Here is a 21,235-nt window from a genome sequence, read left to right on the forward strand (position 1 = left end):
ACAGTTTGCCCACTACGGAGCCAGTGTTCTCAGGGCTTCTAGGTTATCTCCCAGACGGCAGGAGCTAGGCAAACCTGGCTCAAGCTTGGGCAGCTAGGTTCCTGGTTTCTTGGTAGCCTGCCACATGGGCAGCTGGAACACCAGACAGTTCTGGGAAGCTTGTCAATTTAATTCTGAAAAAAGGTCAAAACAGGAAAATTTTGGGAAATTCTGAAATTGCCTGGTTTTGGTCTGATGCTTCCCACCCTACACCCCCCATTTCAAAATTTCCCATGGAACAGAAATTCCAGGTTCTTACCAGTTCTAAGCTTGTGCCCCTACTTATTACAATAGTAGCAGTATCATAATGGCAAAGAAGCAGTCCGTCAAGCATGCCCACTCCATTCCAAAACATTTAGGGTTAAGGTAAAAAAAGATCTTACACTCCACCCAGAAGATATTACCATTTAAATATACTAGTCTTTGGGAACCTTAATTGCAAGTTTTTCATATCAGTACATTTTCACCTGAGACATTTTACTAATACGTTTAAATACTTCTTAATGACTTGAAATAAGCAGAGGACAGTTTAACTAATATCTGGATTTTAAGATTATCTCCAAAACTGAAGGTTTGAAAAGCTGTAGTATCAGAAGATATTATGTATCTTTTTTTCCTGGTCTGAATAAAAAACAAGAATTGTAATTTACTTACCAGAATAGAGACCTTCACTGGAAGAGCACTTGGCCAAGGCTCAGGGGGCATCATAACAGTATGGATGATGGGGCCAAACACTGTTTGCAATGAGGTAGATAGGATAGTGTTTAATAGTTTTACTTAAATACCTTACCTTTACTTGGTTTCTAGCCTAGTGTAGAGAAAGCATAAATCAATGAAAATATTCGTCAGCTGTGGATATAAGGTCTAACAGGTTCTAAAAAAACAAACAATCAAACAGACCACCACTGCTATCGTGGGAGGCCTTCGAAGTAACTAAACTACTATATCTGGGATATTAAATGCTGAAAATCAAAATTATACTTTTAGCTATGTAAATTGCTGGTGGTTTGGACAATGCAAAGGCTAAAGGAGAATGGCAATGAAACTGCATATTTTTTATTTGGTGGGGGTGAAAGAGAGGACTATATTTTCTATGAATTTTGTTTTCTAGTACCTTGTCCATTCCAAAGTGCAAGGTGGGTGTAAACAGCAGCGTATCAGAAACCTCCACTTAGAATGGCTGCATTTTTACACTCATTCTTGTACACAGCTGTGAAAGATTATGGCAAGGTACAAGGCAATGGAGAATCATATTTATTCTAGTCCATTATGCTACTAACGTTAGCTATGATTTTGCATCTTTTCATTTAGGGAAAAATCTGTGTTATCATAATGCAAGCATCTTTATGTTTAATCTTAAAACACACAAACCTTAAACTTGGTCTACACTTGAAAGTTATTTTGGAATAGTTACCTCAGTCAGGGTGTGAAAAACCACACCGCTGACCGACACTGCTATGCTGACATAGCCCCAAGTGCAGACACAGCTATGTTGACAGAAGAATGCTTACTTCAGAGATGTGGTATTCCTACCCAGATGGAAAAAACCCTTTCTGTCAGTGTAGGCTGGGGTTATGCCAGCATAGCCATGCTAGTATAGTCTGTCATGCAGTCTTTTCTAGATTTTCAAGAGCTTGGGCGTGGGCTTCCATAAGAAATGAGAATTGATTTCGAAGCAAACCCTGACACTCAGATTCAGAATATTCTTGCCAAAATTACTAGGACGAGGTCTGAAATATCAAGCTAGTGGTTCCTGCTGGCACAATTGCTTTCTTCTCTCCTGCATTTTCACAACAAGCTTCCCAAAAACTTGATTCACAACAAAGAAAATGATCAAGGCTAAAGCAGATTTAATTAGCAAAGGAACAACAGAGATGATTCCTTCAGTTTTACTCCCTCACCCTTCCTCTCTTACCAGGATGAGTTCACGGTGACTGTATATATTTATCCAAGGAAAACAGACTGGGGGAATTGGACAAGAGGCACATATATTTGAATTTAAATCATTCTCGCACGTAAGAAATTAGATGCTATTTGCAAGAAGAGTCCAACCTTGTGAAAGTGTTAGTTTCAGATTCGAGTGGCTGATGTGTACATTAAACCAGATAATCTCTGAAGCAGCTCCCCCATCCCTAACACCGCACTTTGAGCATTTTTTAATCAGTCTCAACTACTAGAGGTCAGCCATTTACTGTCTAGTAGCATATGCCAGACAAATAACAAAAGCAGGAATCTTTTTTAAAGTTCATTTATAATTTTCCTAATAAGATACACTAAGACAGTCATTTTACATTACATTTCTAAAATTATGTTTCTCCCAACACACATTTTCACATTCATTTTCAACATGGTGATGCTATCCCCAAGTTAGGATTGTGCCAGTATTTCTATAATAAACCCATAACTCACGTTATGCAACTTTTTACTATCTTAAACCTTTTTACTTTTGTACTGCAAGACAAATCCATAACAGGAAGTACCCTGAATAACATTTACTCAAATTATCAAAGAAAATAGGCATTCAGAACAAAGGCGCACACACTCAGGTGAATATGCGTTTTGAACAAAATGAACAATAGAACATTAGGAGACCATCAATTAAGTCACATTTCCAACAAACATTTTAATCTACTTTTGTTACCAATAACCCCTACGATTACTACAACAGAAAGAGAAGTTCTCTTCCATTTGTTCACTTTGCACTTCTGATACCATGTACACCCAGTTTCGCTGTTTTGTGGATGCTGCCAGCCTTCCCCAGGCTCTGCAAAAAGGTGTTTCATGGTCATAGCAGCAGCAGAGCTAGTACAAAAAGGTTGGGAGGTAGATATGCGAGAGAAAGGATGGACCTGAGCATGTTCAGTGGGGTTGCCTTCAGGCCCACTCAAAATTTGCTTGTGAATAAACAAAGGAGCAGTTATACTTTAAGTGTGTGTTTGTTTCATTTTTTAAAAAAAAAATCAGGATATGTTTAAGTGTGCTCCTCGGAAAGAAGTTTTAATAGTGAATTTAAAAAAAAGTATTCAATGTGACTGCCTCTCTGGACAGCTGTGCCTCTGCAAGTGAAAAGAGAAGCACAAGCCAAATGGTGGCACCTGCACGAACACCACCTTTGTAAGGCAACAAAAGGGAGTGGGCTACAGACTTGTGCAAGTGTAGGTAGCAACTGCCGAACCACAGGCCAACAGACATGCAGGGGGTGGGGCCATGGCCCTAACCAAACACTCTCCCTCTGCAGTTTCTAGCACTAGCTTCAGAACTGGCAGGCTCTTTTGGAGTCCCCAGTATTTGCAGTCAAACTGTGGCCAAGAGTGGAAAGTGGGGTCATGTCATCTTACTCCTCACACCCTCTTCCTCCTAATGCTAGGGAGGAGCCCCTAATTTGGCCCTAAGTATGTAAACTCTGTGGGGCAGGGGTCATGTCTTCTTGCAAGTCTGTAAACAACTCAGGATAACATGGTACTGTAAAAATAGTAAACATAAAGAACCAAAGTGAGGCCAACATATACTCTTTAAAAATGAGCAACACAGTGCCAGCTTTAATTTTCAAATTAAATTGCCTTTTGGAATTTGAGTCACAACTAGGGTGCTTTATTAGCATACTAAAATGGAAGTTAATAAAATATATATTTACCATTCAAAATAATTCTGCTTCCAGTCCACATGTCCTGTCTATCCTGTTTACTGTAACTATATATTTAAAAATCCAGGCACTTACTTACAGCTGAAGTTTCTTCCACAGCCTGGAAAAGTATTTGTACTGTTTTGAAAGCACTGACAATTGTATCATACACATTATACAATTATGTTTAGTTGTAATTATTAAAATATTCTTGACAACGGTCTTTCAAGGCCTCAGTAATGTTCCTTTGTAGCAGAAGCATATGCAAGGAGTGTATATTACATTCATGAGCACAATATTTGAGTTTCACTAAAATAGCAGATATACAAGTCAAGAGCCTGAAAACAAATCAAAAAGCCATTTCTATTTAATACAGTCAAAGTTAAAGTATGCAAGCAGCATAAAATGTTATTCACAGTTTGCAAAGTTAAATAAAAATCTTAGGACCTGAAATACACATTTTAAGAGAGAAAGATTCACCTGTCACAGCCTCTCTATAACGAACAGTTGTGCAGATATTGTGCAGAAAAGACTCAAGGAGAAAAGAATCATGACAGCAGCTAATGTTCAGTTGAACTAGTTTTGAAGTCAACGTAAGAAACAGTGCAGACATTTTCCTGCTATGATTTAAAAATGTAAGAGTGAAATATTATAAACTGGAATCTTTTACCACCAACTTTGTCCTGGCATTGTTTTAATTAGACTAATCACAGCTGACAGTGAAAAAGAAAAATTAGGATTAACATCTAATGATTTAAAACAAATCATTGATGTGGAAGGGGTTCTTATAGTCTGAAAATGACTGTAAAAAACACCACAGTGGCAGCTTCATGTCTTGTCTCAGCTTCCACAGTTGCAATTGTTCAAAAGATGGTTTTCTAATTGTGAGGCCTGCAATCCTAGATTGGAAAGTCAAATTGGGTGCTTTCTGACTCATCTATGACCCAGGACAATTCTGCAACTAGAATTTAAGAAGTGCATTGGTAACTGGTTTGTGCCAAAAAAGATGCACTCTATAGTAACTATGTTGGCTTTGCAGTGCTAACTGCAAATAGCTATTAAAAAACATGTTTTCCCCTCAATATAATAAGTCAACAGAACTTGAAATACACACTGGAAGTGGAAATGACTAAGAAGTTATTTACATATAGTCACTTTCATATCAATAACCACTCATAACAGAAATTCTGTTCTCATAGCAAGATAATCTCTACTGCTGTTCTTGCTGCCAGATTAACCACAATCCTGATTAATACTATGTTATTAGGGGAATGGTCACCAGAATCTCAGGACTGCTTTTCCCTAACCCTGCTCTTGCTGATTAGTGTTTGTACAGTGTGGTATGGCAGCAGTATCTGTAGTAGAGAAAGATGTGCTGGTGGGTCTAAGTGTACATCTTCCCTCTCCTCTGTGTTTAAAAGTGTAGTTTTAGGACTTAATAAGAGCATATTGGAGAAGAGGTGATAAATGCCTGAAAAAGTCTTGGATGGAAGGCGAGAAGAATGCATATGTACATAATAAATTTACACACAAATAATGGAGTAATTAAGAGAACAGAACTGGAATACGTAGAGGAAAAAGACAGCATGGGCTAGGAGGAAAAAGTCAAACAAAATACACACAGAAGCTAGGGGGAGGGAGTGGGGGAGGAAATGAGTGCACTGTTTACAACAGAATTATTCTTATTCTTACAGATGGAAGTGGTGTTTCCAGAAAAGCCATGAAGTAGCAGAATCTAAAATGAAGCACAAACCACTTGACCAAAAGGCAGAGAGACAAGGAGGAGTGAAAAGAGAGACGGGAGTTATTTCTTTACATTAGAATGCCTGCAAACTGCATCTGCTATAAAAGTTTTCCAAGCAAACACACTTCCTTCTTTCCTGGCAGTTTTATTTAGGATTGTAAACTTCAGCCAATTCAGATCCTTCCTTCGGGATTTCGTTCCTACCTTCATTCATTATAACAAAGTCCTTTTATTTCAGTATAGCATGATGGTGCAAGAGCCTGCTTACAACTTCTTGACTGGTCTTTTTTACTCAACCCTCATGTTGCCTATGCAGATTCCAACCTTAGACAAAGATACCTTAGTTTAAGCCCTCTCCTCTAGAATTTCAGCCCACCTGTGCCACTGATTCTTGAAAATGTCTTTCCTGGGCCTTCTCTGAACGCTCTCTAGTATCTGATCCAATGTCAGGACTTGAATATCCATCCGACATATTAATATCCCAAACACAGAACAAGTTTTAGCCGTCACTAAACTCTTTGGCCCTAGGCTTTATATTCTGAATTTGTTTTTACTGCAAACTTTACTGAGAATTTAGCCAAAGTCAAAACAGAAAATGCCAAGTATCTTCAAATTCTCTTAAGATCCATGCAGTATTTTAGAAAGATCATCATGCAGTGGAAACAGTTTGATTTGACTTTGATTATAGTATATGGACAACAGATTTATAATATAAATTGTTCGTTTTCTTCACATTCATTGAGTGAAAATAGCATACTGAAAATGTATTTTTGAAGTACTTTACTAAGAATTATTTTACCTATTGTTCTAGTTATTAAATTGTGATATTTTTAATAAAAATAAAATGTGATCAGTTTGCCCAATTATGCTCTCAAGTCATCAGTAACTTTTCACCCTTTCATTTTATTCTTGAATACCAGCTTGCTTAATCTAAATGTGTTTAGAAGAAACAATGAAATAGTTTGGTGCAGTCAAAGTAATAGAGCACATTCTTTAGAAATCCTCTATTCCAGTTTTTAGGCTAAGATGCATTGCTTAAGGTAATTTGCAAAATCAGAAAAAATAGAACTGTCAATGCTACACATATAAGGTTTATTCTTCTATAGTAAAATTTCTCTGTTAGTGCAATTGTGGAATGTAAATGTCTAAAAGATTTCCATTATTTCATCGAAGTCCTGACCAACTGTGAAGGTACGAAGCCCAACCAGAGGGCCGTGATGCACTTTCTTCCTCACCTGAAAGGAGGAAAAATATGCTTATAATCTTCACCAGCACTAAACAACAACTATGCACAAGTGAACTGAATGATGCAGTCTTATGCAGGAAAGACACAAAACATTTACTTCTGTCAGTTTTCCTACATTGAAATCCCATCCTTATGTTCACCAGTTATCTTTTTTGAAGAGATATTTTTTCAAATACACTCTGGAAAACTGCCACCACATTGACAGATTTTGTCATCATTAAACACTACTGTCCAGTGTACACTTTGTTTAGAGCAGTGATCTCTTTTTACACACAAGATCGCTTTTTGAATTTAAGTGCAACCCAGGATCTACCCTGCCTGTTCCCTGAGGCCCTGCCCCGCTCACTCCATCCCCCCAATTCCTTTGTCACTTGCTCTCCTCCACCCTCCCTCACTTTCACTGGGCTGTGGCAGGGGTTTGCCGTTTGGGATTCAGGAGGGGGTATGGGCTCTGGGCTGGGGCCGAGGGATTTGGAATGTGGGAGGGGGCTCTGGGGTGAGCCTGGGACAGGGGGTTGGGGTGCAAGCTCTGGGAGAGAGTTTGAGTGCAGGAGGGGGCTCCGGGCTGGGGCAGAGTGTTGGAGTGCAGGAGGGGATACAGGGTGCAGGAGCAGGTATGGGGTGCTAGATCTGGGAAGAGGCTAAGGGCTGGGGCTTGGGTTGCATGTTCCTGCCAGGCTGCACTTACCTCGGGCTGCTCCTGGTCAGTGGCAAAGCAAGACTAAGGCAGGCTCCCTGCTTCTCCCAGCCCCACACCGCTCCCGGAAGTGGCCAGCACGCCCCTGCGACCCAGGCGGGGTGGGAGGCACATGGCTCTGCATGCTACCCCTCTCTCCAGGCACTGCCCCCTCAGATCCCATTGGCTGCGGTTCCCCATTCCTGGCCAATGGGAGTTGCGGGAGCAGTGTGTGGAGACCCCTGCCCCGCCCCAGGAATCACAGGGGCATGCTGGCCACTTCTGGGAGCGGCATGGGGCCAGTGCAGGCAGGGAGCCTGCCTAGCCCCACTGCACTGCTGGACTTTTAGCAGCCGGAGATCGCGATCGACTGGTAGAGGCTCCAGGATCAACCAGTCAATCGCGATCTATGGGTTGGTGACAATTAGAGTATTTCAGGAAACATGTCTGCATTTGGAAAGGAGATAAAAGGGCTGTTTATTGACTTCACCTTGAGGATCCCAGGTTAGTGGTAAGCTCTATTCCCTAGCGATTATCAGAACAGCAGTAATCAATGCTAGGAACCTTTTCTTCCTTGCCATTCCAATTATAAATCCTCCCACTGAGTGCATTAGTGTGTCTACACATTTCACTGTCATGCTCACTTCTCCTTAGTTTATGTTCAGCAGTAACTGACTTATTCCCTATTTTAAAAATGATCTGGAAAGGGCACACACTGCTGACAATCTAAAATGTTTAGGGAAATTGTAATTAGTTAAATAGGGAAAATAACAAATACCCAATAAAAATGTTTTGAATGGGATAATACAAAAAGCCTATTTCAAATTGCAGAGTGAATTTTATTTTTAACTTTTGGCTAACTGTCTTGTTTTATTACAGTTATGAATATCTTAACTCCCTCCTAAATGACCAGAATAGTTCTATTCCCTGTCTGTTTACTCCATGTTCTTGAGCTTTACTGTTCTGGAAGATCTGCACAGAAGGAAGTCACACCACATTTCATTTTGTCTTTTCTACTTTCATATTCTGTTTCTGCAACTTTTTGATAAAACACAAGTACCTCTCATACCCTGGGCAATTGCAACAAGTTTTCCTCTCTCTTCAGGGCTGAGCTGCAACATGGTATCCATTACTGGAAGAAGCCTCTCTCTTTCACTGCCTGCCTTCAGAAATATAAATTGCAGCAGAACATTTTTCAAGTATTCCAGATTAGCAACAGACTTCTCTCGCTCTTGGTTCCTTTCCAGTCGTCTTACTTCACTCTTAAGAAGCTGCAGGCAGAAAGAAACCATTAAATATTACATTTTCTTACTGATTTTTATAAAATGAACGACGGAATACAGACTACTCTGAGGAACAAAGCACATGTGTATTAAACATGCAATAAGGTATTGAAAGTGTTCAGTAGTTTACATAAAATGTGTTCTGGGCAAAGATCCCCTGGGGCCTAAAATGTACAGCTGGCCTCCAGATAACACTGTTGGTTCAGAATTCATTTAACTTATTTATAATCTTAAACACTTTTTTGGAAGAGTTTTGCAATATTAGTTACAAGCAATTTAGTTGTATAAAGAAAGTATGGGGGAACAAGATACAGACTGGGCAATTCTGGTGATCAGGAATAAAATGCAAAGAGTTGAGTAGATGTGTTACTTGGGTTATGTTTTGGCAAACTATTCACTCATCTAATTAGGAAATATTTATATAGCAAAACAAGTAGTATGCACCCAAATTTTGATATTAACAGACTGTGCACCTCACAAGAATGCTGTTTTGAAGACTGGCTTCAAAAAGCTGTTACCTGCAGCTGCAGAAAATGCAAACTGGCTTTGTTAACTAAGGAGTTAAAACACAGTCTTTGAAAACAACTGCTTTGAATCCACCAACACTGATCAAATTGAGTAACTCCTAAAATAAAATTAGGTAAGTAACTGTCATCGGATGCTATATCAGCTCAGTATTCGAGAATCCAAGGAATCTTAAGCTCAACCAACATTTACATCCATTGAGTAAAGGTGCACTTAAGACCCTTAAGAAGGATGGGGGAAAGACGGGGAAGGAGAAAAAGGAAAATTAGTTACATGGGAAGAATAATTTTAACTTAAACTGTGTGCTTTTTTCTGAGAAGAAATTATGTCTTTTTTTGCATGTGAGAACTGACTTATCTTACCAAGTACTGGGTGTATTTTGGCAATGTTATGTACATATGTGGAATTTGAAAAAATTACAGGTAGTTAAATTTTGCATCTTACCAAATTTCAAACATTCAAATTTGAATAATAAGTTTTGTGAAACAACTAATTTGGTATGAAAGTATAAAAGGATTTGCTTTGGGACACATACATACATACAGTAAACAAAAACAAACAAACAAGCCCCCCTAAAGAGCCATATCTAAAATGTCAGTGAATGAATGGCTACTAACCTTAATTTGTTCCATTAATATTGCATTGGTTGCTTCCGATTCATGAAGCAATCCATTCAAATGATCAGCACTTTTTGTTGTTATGTTTAGCTTCTGGACCAACTCTTCTTTGGTGAGTTCTGTTTGCCATTGAGGTGGCTCTGCAATTTTATATTTCAAAAAAATAATTACTTTGCAGTTTACTTTACATTCGGAGTGATGGTTTATCAGGGACATTTTTCAGAATTACACTGGTGTCATGGTGGCAACATCAAATCATAGCAATGAAAAACTCTGAGAAGTTAGATTTTACATCACCACCCATTTCTATTCTTGATGCCAAATTTTTGGTTTGTGATTTTTTTTGTATATACACAAAACTTAAAAAAGTACTAAAAAGAGTCTGTAGCAACCAAACTATTTTTGTAGACTCTGACTTCAGTGTTTCTTTAAAGGTTTGGGGGAGGCACCTCCTGGGTTGTTTTTCCTTTCGGAGGATTTCAATATTTCCTCAAAACTGTTTTTGGACTTGCTTGTCATATCTGTACAATTAGCTGGTTGTCCTGCATTTCCCTGCTCTACTTTTTTGCGACTTGAAAAGCAAATCCATGCACTTTGGCACAAGTTCCTACTGATCCCATGTTCTTCAGTAGCCCAATCCAGCTCACTTTAAAGCCAGTGGAAATTTTGTGTTTGAATTTAATAGGAGTTGGATGAAAACTTAATAGCCTTCAATGCAGTATTCTGAGCTGTTCTCTTCACACTCACAGTTCCTACAGTTTATGTACTCATTCATCCATCTGTTCTCCTTCCCATGAAAGTCCCTAAATGTAATTTTGTAAAAAAAAAAAAAAAAATTTAAGTAGTCTTGGAATCCATGAATAAAAAATGTAATTAATATAACCCTTAATCCCTATTCGAGGACAAAGCTTATACAAAAATTAATAAAATGTGAATGTACACTAAGTGCTAATAAAGCATAGGGGTCTAATGTCTGCAATATGAAGGAATCAAAGTTCAGATTTCTAACCCCTAGAAGATGCTAAATTACTCTCATAAACCTCAGCCAACTCCTCAAGTAGCAATGTTTGTCATAGCAGCAGTGTCTAATGCTCTATTAGAAGGAGTGGGATTCTTAAGGTGCAACTCAAGCTGAGCGCTACAGCACCTAACTTTTAGATGACCTGCTGCCAAGTGGAATTCACAACCCTGAGTTAGGAGCCCAGGTTTTCTATACAATGCCTGAGGAGAGTCAGGTACCTAAAAAGGGGGATTTACAGAAGCCAGCATGTTGAGTGGAGAGCCATCTAAGCTAGCCAGTAGGAAATGCTCAGGAGAGGGGTGTGGCCTAAGTCCTCCCCCTCAAAGGGAGTTAGGTGCGTATCTCCATTCAGGTGTCACAGCCACGAACCATCTCCTGGGGATAGGTGCCTAATCCAAGTCACTCATTTTTGTGCGCGCGCACACACACACATTTTAACCCATAGCCCAGTGGTTAAACACTCCCCCAGGATGCAGGAGAACTGGCTTGAATCCCCACTCTGCCTGATGTAAAGCAAGGACTTGAACCCAGCTCTCCCACATCCCACTGAGCTAAGGGGTATTCCTGGGGTGAGACTCAATCTCTTCTGTTGAAGCTGTTCCACTTGTATAAAAATATATTTAAAAATACTCATTACACCAGAGTGTGTGTGTTAGGGCATTCCTCTGGGATGTGGGAGACCCATATTCAAGTCCCTGCTCCACATCAGGCTAAGGGGGACTTGAACCTGGGCCTCTCACAACCTACATGAGTGCTCTAACCATGAGGCAACTGGGTAAAAGGTCATCACCACCACATTCTACTCCATTTTATGCATTGATCTATGCTGGCCTCTGAGCACGTCTACTGTATGGGGCCTTGCAAGTGAGATCTTTGGAAAAAATGTAGGCACTTAGGGGACCTTACCAGTGGAAATTTAGGTGTCTAGGGAGTTTAGGTGTCTATATGATTAGGTGGCAGCTGAACAGAGGTTTTGAGGATCTAGATTATGGACTTAGGCATCTGAAGTGGCTGTCAGGTGCTTAAATCCCACCCAAGGTTGCTGCAACACCAGGGAAAAAAAGTTATGGTAGTAAAGTGGGAGAAAGAATAACAAGTATCTCAATGCTCTAAGGACAACTTTCTATGGCACCCAGAGGAGTACCAAGTAATACTGATTCTATAACTCAAATTAGTTAAGTACTTAAACATTTATTATTTAAAAAAGGTTTTACTTGCCAAATTTTGCTTCAGGAGAATTAAGAAGTTGTTCCAATGATGGCATATAGGTACTGGCAGAAGACACAGACTCTGTGTCAGTTGTTTCCATTCCTTCTCCCTCTTCCCTAGCTACAGTGTGCACATCAAGAAGAGGAAGGTCAGTGTTTCTCCGTTCTCGCAAGTTCTTCACTGGCAGGTTTGAAACAGATGGACCTGAAAAAGAATTTCTTTAGGATGGCATACATTAATAAATAACACTGCTCTATTGCTGGGAATGATCATCCAGAAGCCACTCAACCGAATGCGAAGGAGAATGTGAGAACTAAAGATGTTGAATACATCTTTTAGCACCTTAAATTAAGGAGATGTATATAAGCAGTAAACTGAAACAAAGCATCATGTGAGAAGTTCAGTCATCCTTAAAGAATAAATGAATATGAATAAAGCATATTTCACAATATAAAACACAGCCTTTCACTTCAAAAACACCACTATAACCAGAGCCCAGATTACCAGTGATTTAAAGAGTCTTTTAAATGACCTTTGTGAAATAAGTCACTGGTGTAACCATCTTAAATTTGGGCAGTGGGGGAGGTGGAAAGTAAGACCAGAGATGAGATGCATTAATCCTACAGCCACAGTGAAAGGGAAAGGAGGAGTGAAAAGCTGGACAATCATCCCCTAAGAGATTGCACCAATGAACCAAACGGGTTGTCTCAGTCCAGTTTCTGGTCCGTGCCCACTTACCCACACAACTCCCAGCAGAAAACATTCTGGATCATCATATCTCTTTTCAGTACATATGCTAAAAATATGAAAGGATGGTGCTAGTTTTACCTTTAGAACGATAAAGACCAAGGGTTAGTTTTTTACTCTTTTGGAAGGGTAAGCATTTCACAGCACACCTGTTCATTTAACCATAATTAGTATATGGTTCAGTAACAGTGGTGAGGGATTTTTTTTAAATAAAATTGTAGTGTGTTTCAATTTAGAAACTAAACCTTAAGGGATTTTAGTGTTTTTGAAAGTTGCATGTTGACAGATGTGGAAAAAGAGACAGAGACACAACCTCAGATGAAATAAAGTACAAGCAGAAGCAGCATAAACACAAGCCCCTTCTTCCCCTGTGCGTGCCCCCCTACAATGTGCCTAGATCCTGAACTGGGGAGACTCCTTCTAAAAGTGACTTTAGCTCAGCTTCCAGAATCAGTCTTCAATTTATTTTCTGAGACTGCCAACAAGGGTGCCAATTCAGATGGTAATCTTTATAATACTGACTTTATAATACTGAAATGAGCTAAGACCACCAATTCACTCTATACATGTCACTGTGTAGCCCAAAAACATTTGAGGACTACCAGCTTAGGTTAGGTTTCTAATCTATAAAACCAATATCGGTGCTTATCATTTTATATGTAAAAAACAGTTGGTAAATGGGAACACCATATATTTTTGGAGATGTTTGTATGATTACCAACTACAGAGAAGTGATGAATCAGTCTGCCAGTTAGCTAAACATGAATAATCAACAAAAAGGGATTTTTTGGGCTGCAGGACTGTACAAACTTACCTCTTGTACTAGGTTCACTCTTAAGTTGGAAGAATTGGGCTTCTACTTTGGATAGCTGCTGTTGCAACGTCTCTACAGTCTTCCTATGCTCTTCTTGCAAATGCCTCACTTGATCTCTGAAACTGTTCCGAACAGCTTCATTCTGGGTCGTCAGCTGACTCACAGTCTGTGCATGCTCTGACTTCAACACCATGTTCTCAGACTGTATAGTACAGACCCTGAAAGATGAATGTTTATCTTATAGATGATTCCCAATTATGTTATTTTTTTCCACTAATTATGCCAACCTAAGGAAAAAAATTGTGCCTCATGCTTCACTGCTAAGCAAAAGACCCAGGTTCAATTATCAGGTCCGGTCTTTGTTTCTATGGCCAACAGGAGTTGAAAGTATCTTTTGTTACTCTCCATCCATACCAAATGCCAACAATTCCAAAGACTATTCCATTCCACTCTTTGTGACAAGAAAGAAGTTTGATAGCACTACACAGGGAAGCAGGAAGAGAGGAGGGGAAGGATGGAATTTGTTGAAGTGCCCTGAAGCAGAAAAATTTAAGACCCCCATAACACTGTCTGAAAAATTAAGTCACAGATGCTCACTCTGATCAAAATAGTGAAGTGGGGGATTGTGGGAAGGAGATATTTAAAAATGTTACCTTTCCACAAGGGCACTAACTGGACTTTAAATGGCAATGGTGGGATCTCCACCATTCTGTCTGTACTGCAATTTAGATATCTGAACATTTGCATCAGATTACTTCACTAGATTAAATCTTTCAACACAATGGGAGTTCTGTACATGGTACTTAGAAATAGCAAGTAGCACACAATGAGCTGCAAAAATGTAATCTTTGAAAGTATACAGTTAAACAGAAAAAAGTGTAGGGAAATTTGAGTAGGAGGATGTTTAAAATCCCTGATCTTCAACCATTAAATTCTCCTGGAAGAAGCTCCAGAAGGTTGACAGCAAGAAATTAACAGCCCTTGTGGAAATCCCACTAACTTTCTGCACACAATTATACCCCTTTCATGAGTGTAGAACGGTTCAAACAAACAAAGGCTTGGCACCAACTGCACACACAATAATACAATGCATCTTGTCATCAGAGAACCATACTTTTCTCGGAGTTCTGCCTCTTTCGTCACAGTCTCCTGCAGCATCTTATTGTGCCGTTCCAGCAGGGTGTCATGTTCAGACTGCAATGCTTGAAGTTCAGTTACACTGATTTGTAAATTATGCTGGGCGTCTTGTAACTTTACTTTTAGTTGGTCTATCACCATTTCCATGTGTTCTCTAAGGAAAAAAGCAATAGATATTTTAAAGAAAGTTATCCCATTTCAGAACCGCCAAATGTATCATTAGTATTTTGGGTAATCTATTCTATTAGATCTGAATTACCTTTTCATTGCACTAAATGGATTGAATGATTCAGTGTTATGACGGAAATCTTTCTAGAATCTAACCCTAGCTGAAATGACAACAAAATAGCTGATTTTGGGATTGTCCCAGGAACACATGGCCTGCTCGTGTCCATGTTCCTGGAACAGCTCAAAGCATTGCCTGATTAAGGAAGTGGGGGAAGAGGAGGGAAAGAGTGTCATTAATAATCCTTTCAGCATTAGACAAGTTATGGGGGACAAAGCTAAAGAAGCTGTGGGTAGGAAGGAAAATAGATAATGGGTGGGGTGCAGGTTTAGGCAAGAACTGTCTCTTGGGCGTTTTTTGTATATGTTTGTTTGTTTTTGCGCCAGTCTGGCAGGGGTGAGCACAAGGTACAGGAAAGAAACAGGAGAGGGTTGTGAAAAATTGGGTTGGGGGGAGGTGGCAACCCACAAAAATTAACACCAGAAAAAACAGGCAGTGTGCTATATTCAGATAAGTTGATTCAGGCATGAGAAACTAGAGAAAAAAAGGCAAACTCACCTGTCCCAATTCTGAGAAAAATACAACTTGAAGAACCTACAAACTTATTCAAGCTCTTAGTCCTTACTGATGTGAATAATTCTATTGACTTCTAAAATGAAATATTAGTATGTTTAAGAGTTGTAGAATAACCCTTTAACTCGGGGAGTAATCCGTCCTTTGAAATTTTATCCTGTATTATTCAACTGTTGATCAAACTGTTCCACTTACAAATTTCTGAAATTAACCCTTCCCCAACTGCCTATGTTCAGTAGTAACAGAACACTGCTTCCCATCAGAAGTCCTCTGCTGGCAAAAGGGGAAGATAAATAAATGAGACTCCCTTGCAACGATCTTGCTTCAAAGAAACTCAAGCCCTGACTAGCTAGAATCTGATGAAGAAGTCCCCTGAATTCTCAGTATCTTCCCCCCCGATAGGCAACACCCGAGATGCTATTTTATAGTTTCTATCAGAGATCCCCCATAACAAATCATAGGACTCCCTCTGCTGGATCTGCAGTAGTATTTCCAGACCTGTGCCAAAAATCAGTTAACCATGGCTAAGACTAAGATTCTGTCACGCATATTTTTAGTAAAAGTCACGGATGGATCATGGGCAATAAAAGAAAAATTAATGGAAACCTGTGACCTATCCATGACTTTTACTAAAAATATGCATGACAAAATGAGGAGCTGCAGGCTCCCCCCATCAACCAGGGGGCCTGGCTCAGAGGTGCAGAGTCCCCCCACCACCTGTGGTGGATCTGAGCCTTGGGGTGCCCACGGGACAACCTGTCGCCCATGGTGGCTGGGACTTCCTGGGAGCCCTGCTGCCTGCAGTGGAGTTTGGGGTCTCCCCGCTGCCTCCGAGCTCCTGGCACCCCTGCCTCTGCCCTGGCTGGGAGCTGCCTGCAGGGCACCTTTGCCTCCTGCTGCAGCTGGGAGCTCGGGCCCCCACAGTTCCCAGCCACCAAGGGTGTCAGGGGACCCTACAGCTCCCAGGTGCTGGGGGTTCAAGTCATGGAGGTCTCTGGAAGTCATGGATTCTGTGACTTCCGTGACAAAATTGTAGCCCTAACCATGGCTTATCCACAACGACTGTCAGTCATTTTAGGACACTGACCTCTTTTTGACAATGACCATCAGGAATGGTCATCCTGAAACAGATAACTGCTAGCATAGATCCCACGTGGAATTAAGTCTAAGACTTTCTGAAACTGCATTGAATTTGTCTGGCCTATACTTGCATTTAAAAGTTTTCAATACTAGTTCAGTTCACCTTTTCACCATGTTTATGCCAGGGAAAGTTTACAGAAAAAGGGTAACAACGAGTAAAACTGTTTGGTATGCAAGTTTTCTGGGACTGGAACTGGTTTGTTTGTTTTTTAAATTGCCATGTCAGTAAACCTTGCTGAAAGCAAGTCTAATTGACATGCCGGTAAGAACTGGACTGGCCCTGGAGCCTTGCCTACACTAGGACTTTCACTGATGCTAACAGTGGTTCAGTTAAGCTGGTGTGAACAGCAGCTTTTTTGTAAGGAAGGCTGTAGCTGAAAACCATTTTCAACAGTACATTTTCATGCCACAAAACAGGCTTACACTGAAACTGCTGACCAAAAGGCAGACATTAGTTTCAGCTTCATTCTGAACCTCTAGGGTCCATCCCCCAGCCAAGCTGGGACAAGAGATAATCCATGCAGGAAAAAAAAAAGCGTTTTAAGTTTTGGTGAGGAAGCATAAACATACATTCATTCAGGAATAAAGGTGACCCGTTTTCTTTTAAATCAAGAAAATAAAGCCTTAAAGATATCTGTGTTATTCAGCTATAAAACAACATGTCAATGTATCAAAGTGTTTCACCAACAACCATTGGGTTCAAACTAGGAGTCATAACACTAGTTACTGGAAAAGGGGTAGGGTCAACTTGGAAATCAAGGGATTCCTAACAATGAATTAAACTTAGACACAGTTTTAACCCTGTGCTTGAGTTTTCCTGCCAGTTTTTTTGGTTTGACAATCACACCACTATTCCCTCACCCACCAGTATTTTTTTCCATGTGGATGACACCACAGAAACAGGAGAAACTGGCTGACTAAATATTATTTACTGTAGAACCTAGTAGCCCTTGGGGAAACAGTGAAAAATTTCTATTTTTCAGAGTAATATCAAATTACAGATATTTACAGAACGTAATCTTAGCAAAAAATAGGGATTTTTAAAATCTTTTAGCTATAGTAACAGATATGTGAAAATTTTTTAGACTGAAATGTGATTTATAAGTTGATGGCATATGTCATAACTATAAAGGGAAGGGTAACCACCTTTCTTTATACTGTGCTATAAAACCCCTCCTGGCCAGAGGAAAAACCCTTTCACCTGTAAAGGGTTAAGAAGCTAAGGTAACCCCGCTGGCACCTGACCCAAAATGGCCAATGAGGGGACAAGATTCTTTCAAATCTGGAGGTGGGGGAACAAAGGGTTCAGTCTGTCGGTATGATGCTTTTGCCGGGAACAGATCAGGAAGGCAGCCTCACAACTCCTGTTAAGTTAGTAAGTGATCTAGTTAGAAATGTGTTAGATTTCCTTTTGTTTAATGGCTGGTAAAATAAGCTGTACTGGAGGGAATGTATATTCCTGTTTGTGTGTCTTTTTGTAACTTAAGGTTTTGCCTAAGGGATTCTCTATGTTTTGAATCTGATTACCATTTAAGGTATTTACCATCCTGATTTTACAGAGGTGATTCTTTTACCTTTTCTTTAATTACAATTCTTCTTTTAAGAACCTGATGGATTTTTCATTGTTCTTAAGATCCAAGGGTTTGGGTCTATGTTCACCTATACAAATTGGTGAGGATTCTTATCAAGCCCTCCCCATGAAAGGGGGTGTAGGGCTTGGGGGGATATTTTGGGAGAAGACGTCTCCAAATGGGCTCTTTCCCTGTTCTTTGTTTAAACGCTTGGTGGTGGCAACATACAGTTCAAGGCTAAGGCAAAGTTTGTACCTTGGGGAAGTTTTTAACCTAAGCTGGTAAGAATAAGCTTAGGGGGTCTTTCATGCAGGTCTCCACATCTGTACCCTAGAGTTTAGAGTGGGGAAGGAACCTTGACAGCATCCTTTTAAAGTGTTCTGTCTGGGTATTTCAGTAATCCTCAATTATAAAATATGAATGCAAAAAAATTAGATGTGAACCAAGAATCATCACATAGATGAACATTTCTGTCACATTACTACAGTTTGTTAGCCAAAAAGACTACTGAAATGGATTTCTCATCCCCCTCCCCCTTTATTTAAATAGGTACACAATAGCAAAAAAAAGTTTTACTTATTGCTGGCTTCATTAGTCTTTGACTACCAAGCACTTATAGACATAATTTTTACCTTTCTTGCTTGGCTCCCTCAGTTTCAGTCTGAGAAGCAGATTTATTCTTTTGTTTTAAAACATTATGAACACGGACTTTGTAGCTTTCAAATTCAGAGGTAACAGCAACTTGTTCTGCCTATAATAGGAAAAAAGAAAACCCTCAATTGTATAAGCCACTTATTTATATAACACCAAATAGTTTCAGTTTTGTGATCTATATGTACATTACATTGTTTAAAGATCAATAAATATGAACAGTTGCATTTCATTTTTTTCTGTATTGAATGGATGATTAAAATGGTTAATATATCACCTAAGAGAGCCAGTTCATTTAAAATGCAATATTCCATGATTGGTAGGTAAACTTTTTTTGGTAAAGGGAGAACATTAGTGTTAATCACATCTGTCTTTCAGATAGTTTACAAATACACAATTTTATATAATATATTGTAACATACAAATAGTACTATAAAACATTACAAAGTCCTTAAAAATAAAAACTACCCACAAAATATTATAAACAGCAACTCCAATACAAGATGGTGATAGAAACAACATAGACAATCATTTCCTCTGTCAACACACAGGCTTTGTCATAGTCACTGTTACAGTCATAATCAGACATCTATTTGTACTCAGATTTGATTTCTGAGTCATTCTAGTATTTTTGTTCAAGCAAACAAGATGATGGAAAAATTCCATAGTTTGTTTTTGAAAAAGTATATACAGTTTATTTTCTGTCTTTTTACTATGCTTATACTAAAATCACTTAACATGTAAATTAAATGTATGTTGATGTAAATTTCCTGCCATTAAAAAAAAAGAGTCAGGTAGCTTTGAAATCTTTGCAAAATCATTTGAAATCTTTGACCACAGCTCTTACAGCAAGACTAGTGTGTATTAATCAAACTGACTTGACAAGCACTGCTCATCCAGTATTCAATGTTTTGTGCTCCCTTTCTCTAAAAAGACCATCTGTGCAGGATTTTCTCTCCTGAATCTCAGCAAGTGACGGGTGAAATTCCCATAGCTTCTGAATTTGTTTTTTTTTTTTAAAACACTGAGGGCAACACAAGTCATGCCCTCTACTGGATGTAATACACCAGTCCTTGTTAAATATAAATATGGCTTTCTGAATGTTCCAGTTGTTCTTAACTGTGGTTGGTGAAGGAGTTTTCTTTGGGACACTGTACTTCAACAGCCATTGCTACAGTTCTTCTGGCTCCAGTGATGTTCGTCAATATAATATTTTTTTAAACAAGTCCTTCGCTTTTCCTTTCATTCAGGCACTTGAGTTAAAGTACTCCACCCCCCAAATATTTGATAAGCAGCCTTTGTTGTATTTGATGCATCTTCACTTGCTCTGCTGTTTTTGCACCTAATTTCTTAGTTGTGACTTGGCAACTATCTTGATGCTCACCTTTTCATTGGTCATGTGCTCCTCTGAGGTGTCAGTACTCTTTTTCTTTTGCAGATGTAGCATCCAAGAGAGAGGACTGGCCACACAACAGCTTCATACCATGTCAGTGTGGCGGAACTACATCCAGGATGGATGCTTTGCATTGCCCACGAAGGAATCAGCCATGATTTGTGGAAATGCCCAATGAGTCTACAAAGGTTGCCCTGGATAGTGAAGAAATTTGACGAGTTGAGTGCCCCCAAACTTTCCTTGAGGCAAACGAGACACACTCCTACAGGGCTGGCTCCAAGAAACTCTCCCTCTTACAGCTTGGCTTCTGACAGATTAGAGGTCTGTAGGTATGGTATGTTCAAGTAGCTGATTCAGAAGCTATCTACTAAGTAGGACCTAGGGCTTCCAGTGGGAAAGGTTTGTAAGTGTAGTACAGTAAGGCCTACATGGGCTCCTTTACTTTATCTACAAAAACTGCTTGACTACTTTCTTCACCCATCTCAGTCTATCACAAAGACTAACTCCTTCCAGAAATATCTTTTTTGGCTTATCATGAACTAGTCTCAGGTAGAAGTGTATCTCTGCAAACTTTGTCAGTTTCATGCAGGGCTCAATGCTTCTGAAACCTCCAATTAAAAAAAAAAAAAAAAAAACACCTCTGCAGCAAAATGCAAACATGGGCCTGATGAAAGCTCCTTTAAAACACTAATTCCTATGAACTTAAGTTTCTTACACTGACAGTCATTTTCCTGGTGCCAGTGAATGGACGCACCTTATACCAGATTCATTTTTACAAGGATAAGGTGGTAACGTGGACTCACTTGAGATTCCCATCCGAAGTTATGTTAGTGTTCCACCATCAGTGTCAGAAATCCTTGGGAGTCTATTTCAAGCAGACTAACTCCATCCAATTTTATTTTATTTGATAAAGAAACCAAATTTGCTGAGCAATGCTGTTACAAAGAGAACTATGTTCCAAAGGCATTTCACATTGCTATTATCTGGAAGCCACATCAAGG

General features: G+C 39.5%; 1 protein-coding gene across 3 annotated transcripts in view; it reads right to left on the reverse strand.

The window, feature by feature from the left end:
* Positions 1 to 2,271: 2,271 nt before the first annotated feature.
* GCC2 (GRIP and coiled-coil domain containing 2) overlaps positions 2,272 to 21,235 on the reverse strand; it is a 49,321-nt gene continuing 30,357 nt past the window's right edge. For 2 of the 3 annotated variants that reach the window (XM_038404876.2, XM_043509757.1), the window contains 7 exons: positions 18,823 to 18,941; positions 14,658 to 14,834; positions 13,544 to 13,761; positions 11,992 to 12,186; positions 9,753 to 9,892; positions 8,397 to 8,598; positions 2,272 to 6,640 (listed from right to left, as the gene is read on the reverse strand). In XM_038404876.2, coding sequence (XP_038260804.1) covers positions 6,570 to 6,640; positions 8,397 to 8,598; positions 9,753 to 9,892; positions 11,992 to 12,186; positions 13,544 to 13,761; positions 14,658 to 14,834; positions 18,823 to 18,941 — 1,122 coding nt within the window. In that variant the 3' untranslated portion in view covers positions 2,272 to 6,569. Of the gene's footprint in view, positions 6,641 to 8,396; positions 8,599 to 9,752; positions 9,893 to 11,991; positions 12,187 to 13,543; positions 13,762 to 14,657; positions 14,835 to 18,820; positions 18,942 to 20,225; positions 20,429 to 21,235 lie in introns of those variants that run through there. The other variant, XM_043509785.1, reaches the window with a different exon arrangement.

This window comes from Dermochelys coriacea, chromosome 1, assembly GCF_009764565.3.
Source record: "Dermochelys coriacea isolate rDerCor1 chromosome 1, rDerCor1.pri.v4, whole genome shotgun sequence".
Classification (NCBI taxonomy): Eukaryota; Metazoa; Chordata; order Testudines; family Dermochelyidae; genus Dermochelys; species Dermochelys coriacea.